The sequence below is a fragment of the Carcharhinus amblyrhynchos genome, chromosome 2 (assembly GCF_965287045.1).
Source record: "Carcharhinus amblyrhynchos chromosome 2, sCarAmb.v2.hapA, whole genome shotgun sequence".
In the NCBI taxonomy this organism is placed as follows: domain Eukaryota; kingdom Metazoa; phylum Chordata; class Chondrichthyes; order Carcharhiniformes; family Carcharhinidae; genus Carcharhinus; species Carcharhinus amblyrhynchos.
Window position 1 is genome coordinate 55,765,481 of NC_137325.1, and position 2,445 is coordinate 55,767,925.

At 43.2% G+C, this 2,445-nt stretch overlaps 1 protein-coding gene across 2 annotated transcripts; it reads left to right on the forward strand.

Moving 5' to 3' along the window:
- The first annotated feature begins 694 nt into the window (after window positions 1-694).
- LOC145354583 (proline-rich protein 15-like) lies at window positions 695-2,056 on the forward strand. 2 transcript variants are annotated; one of them, XM_080206051.1, is made up of 2 exons: window positions 695-1,029; window positions 1,222-2,056. In XM_080206051.1, exon 2 carries the CDS (start codon window positions 1,253-1,255, stop codon window positions 1,577-1,579), a length of 327 nt encoding a protein of 108 aa, XP_080062177.1. In that variant the 5' UTR covers window positions 695-1,029; window positions 1,222-1,252; the 3' UTR covers window positions 1,580-2,056. The 2 variants fall into 2 exon arrangements, with proteins under 2 accessions (XP_080062177.1, XP_080062175.1); XM_080206049.1 differs by having other exon boundaries at window positions 1,225-2,056.
- The last annotated feature ends 389 nt before the right edge of the window (window positions 2,057-2,445 follow it).

Genomic DNA, 2,445 nt, shown 5'->3' on the forward strand with positions numbered 1-2,445 from the left:
GTCTTGAATTTACATTTTCATCATTTCCCTTAACGGAGCTGTAATCCTGCTTTCCTGTCTGAACCTGGAATGTTAAGTTGGGCTGTTTTGATATAATACCTGAGCTTTCCTGCACCACTTTTCTACATCAATTATACTCTATATTAGTTTAGTTAGTTTTATTACTCTAAGCTACAGGCAGAGCATTTACGGTCCAAAGTTTTGTTGACTGTGTGTGAAACGTAACTTACAGCATTGAGAATACATTCTGGAAAAATATACAAAGCACGAAGGTAAGTTTGATAGACATTACACATATTTAACGTTTTGGATGTCACCTTCCTTAACCCAAGGAGGTCGCTTTGAAACGGACGGGAATCGCCATAATACAATAGTGATATTCCTGTTCTACGGGAAAACTCACCTTTCAGGCGTTCACAGGATTGACTTTCCTCGTTCTAACATTAGTGAGTGTAACGGGAAGCAAAATTTGCGCCCGAGAGAATGCAGGGCGTCGAAAAGCTACAACTTGCCAGAGGCGAAAACAAGTGTTCTGTGGAGTTTGGACGCCTCACGGCGGCGCGCGGTCCAGGTACAGCACCTCTGCCAAGCCGGAGCCAGGACTTGGAGCTCACCGAAGGGAGCAGGGGGCACGTGAGCTGTTTTGATTGACAAAGACGCAGCTGCCCGCCCCCTCGTGGTAGAGCACCAATGAGCCGCGTGCGGCTCTCTTTACCTGTGGCAGGTTTGCAGCCTGGGGAAAGGTGGTGGCGCCCGGTGGGGGGCAGGGAACAGCTCCCATCCCTGAGACGACAGTCTCATTTCACATCGACAGAAGCTGCGGGCAGGGCTGAAACAACAAGTCTCACCTTATCATCAACCGGCACTCGGATCATAAACCACTGGGGCAAAGTGCGTGGACACACAAGCAGCCATGGAGTAACAAACCGCGCGGAGTCAACCAAGAAAAAAAGGCAATTTGATCATTTGAATTGGTTTAAAAATACAATTCTACTGCAGATCAAGTCAAAGCTTGTGAGAAGCGAACAGGTGAGCCGGCGAATAGCAATGATGATGTGGAACTCCTCATCAAAAAGTTAGAGGTGGCATTGTAGTTTTTTTTAAAAAAAAGTTTTGCGCTGTTTTATGTTTCCTGCGTTGAGGTTTTATGTAAACAAGTCAAATGATCGGTCCGCCAATGCAGTCTTTAGTCCTCCGAGTGATACTATCCATGTTTTAAAGCAGGTCAAGGGTGTGAAGAAGTGGCCTGGAAATGGCTGACGGTGGGAAGACCAGTTGGTGGAAGTCGATGACCATGAAGAAGAAGCCGAAGGAGCTGACGGACAAGGGAGCGGGGCTGGAGAATGTGCAATCGGCCACGGACAAAACGGCGGCTCAGGAGAACAAACACCCCAATTTCATCGACGATAAAGAACACGTAGACCCCAAATTAGAAAAAGGCTTTAACGAGAAAAGCACACGTAGAAACCTGAAAATCTCTCGCTCCGGACGTTTCAAGGAGAAGCGCAGAGTCAGGGCTACTTTACCGGAGAGCACCAAGTTTTTTGAAGGCAATGGAAATACAAATGATGAAAACTAATGCAAAATACATCGTTCGGTGTACTCATAGACTGGTCAACGGACTCTAATGGGAGATCTTACAGCCCTTAATTTAATAGTGATAAACGCTGAAATTAAAGTGTCAATTTATATTACCTTGAATATTTCATGAATTATATGTTAAATATTTATTTGTTGTAATGCAGACACCTACTGGTGTAGATTGATTTTTACAATTCCGGAATTCTTTCCCTGTCAGGTGCAGAGACGGGCAGTGAAATTCTCTGCGGGTGAGAATTGTTAAGAAAGGCTTGTTCTGATTCAGAACTTTTTTGGGGGAAAAATGATTCAAGTTTTAGTTTATATTGAGAACGCTACCTTTAGCAAATATTTTTTGTCAGTGGCTGTTAAAAAGCTTGAAGACTAAACACAGCGTCAACTCCCGACCAAAGCAATTGTTTATATTTGAGATTTAAAGGAGTTAATTTTTTAAAATAAAACAATATTTTCAAGACGATTCAGATCTGTACTGTTTCATACTTGCTGAATATATTTATTTTCCTCCTTCCTATAGGGTTCACAGAAAGGTTTTTTTTCCTTCTCTTGGACTATTATACAAGTTAATCATTTGCTAAAATATAGCCTAAAACCGAAACGCAACACACCCAGTAATCCAACACGTAAAACACTTTCTTTAGAGGACAGTGCTTTTGGAGTTTTGCCACAAAATTTGTAAGCATTTACTTTTGGATCAGTTGCGATCACTTTTTTGGGGAAAACTCTTCAATGAATAAAGCCGGCAATGGTTGGTGGGGGGCGGGGTCATTCATCAGGCGACCGCAAGGTCAGGGAGAGACGCAGGTAAGTCGCTGGTTTGAATGAGACCATTAGGTGGGATATTTTTCT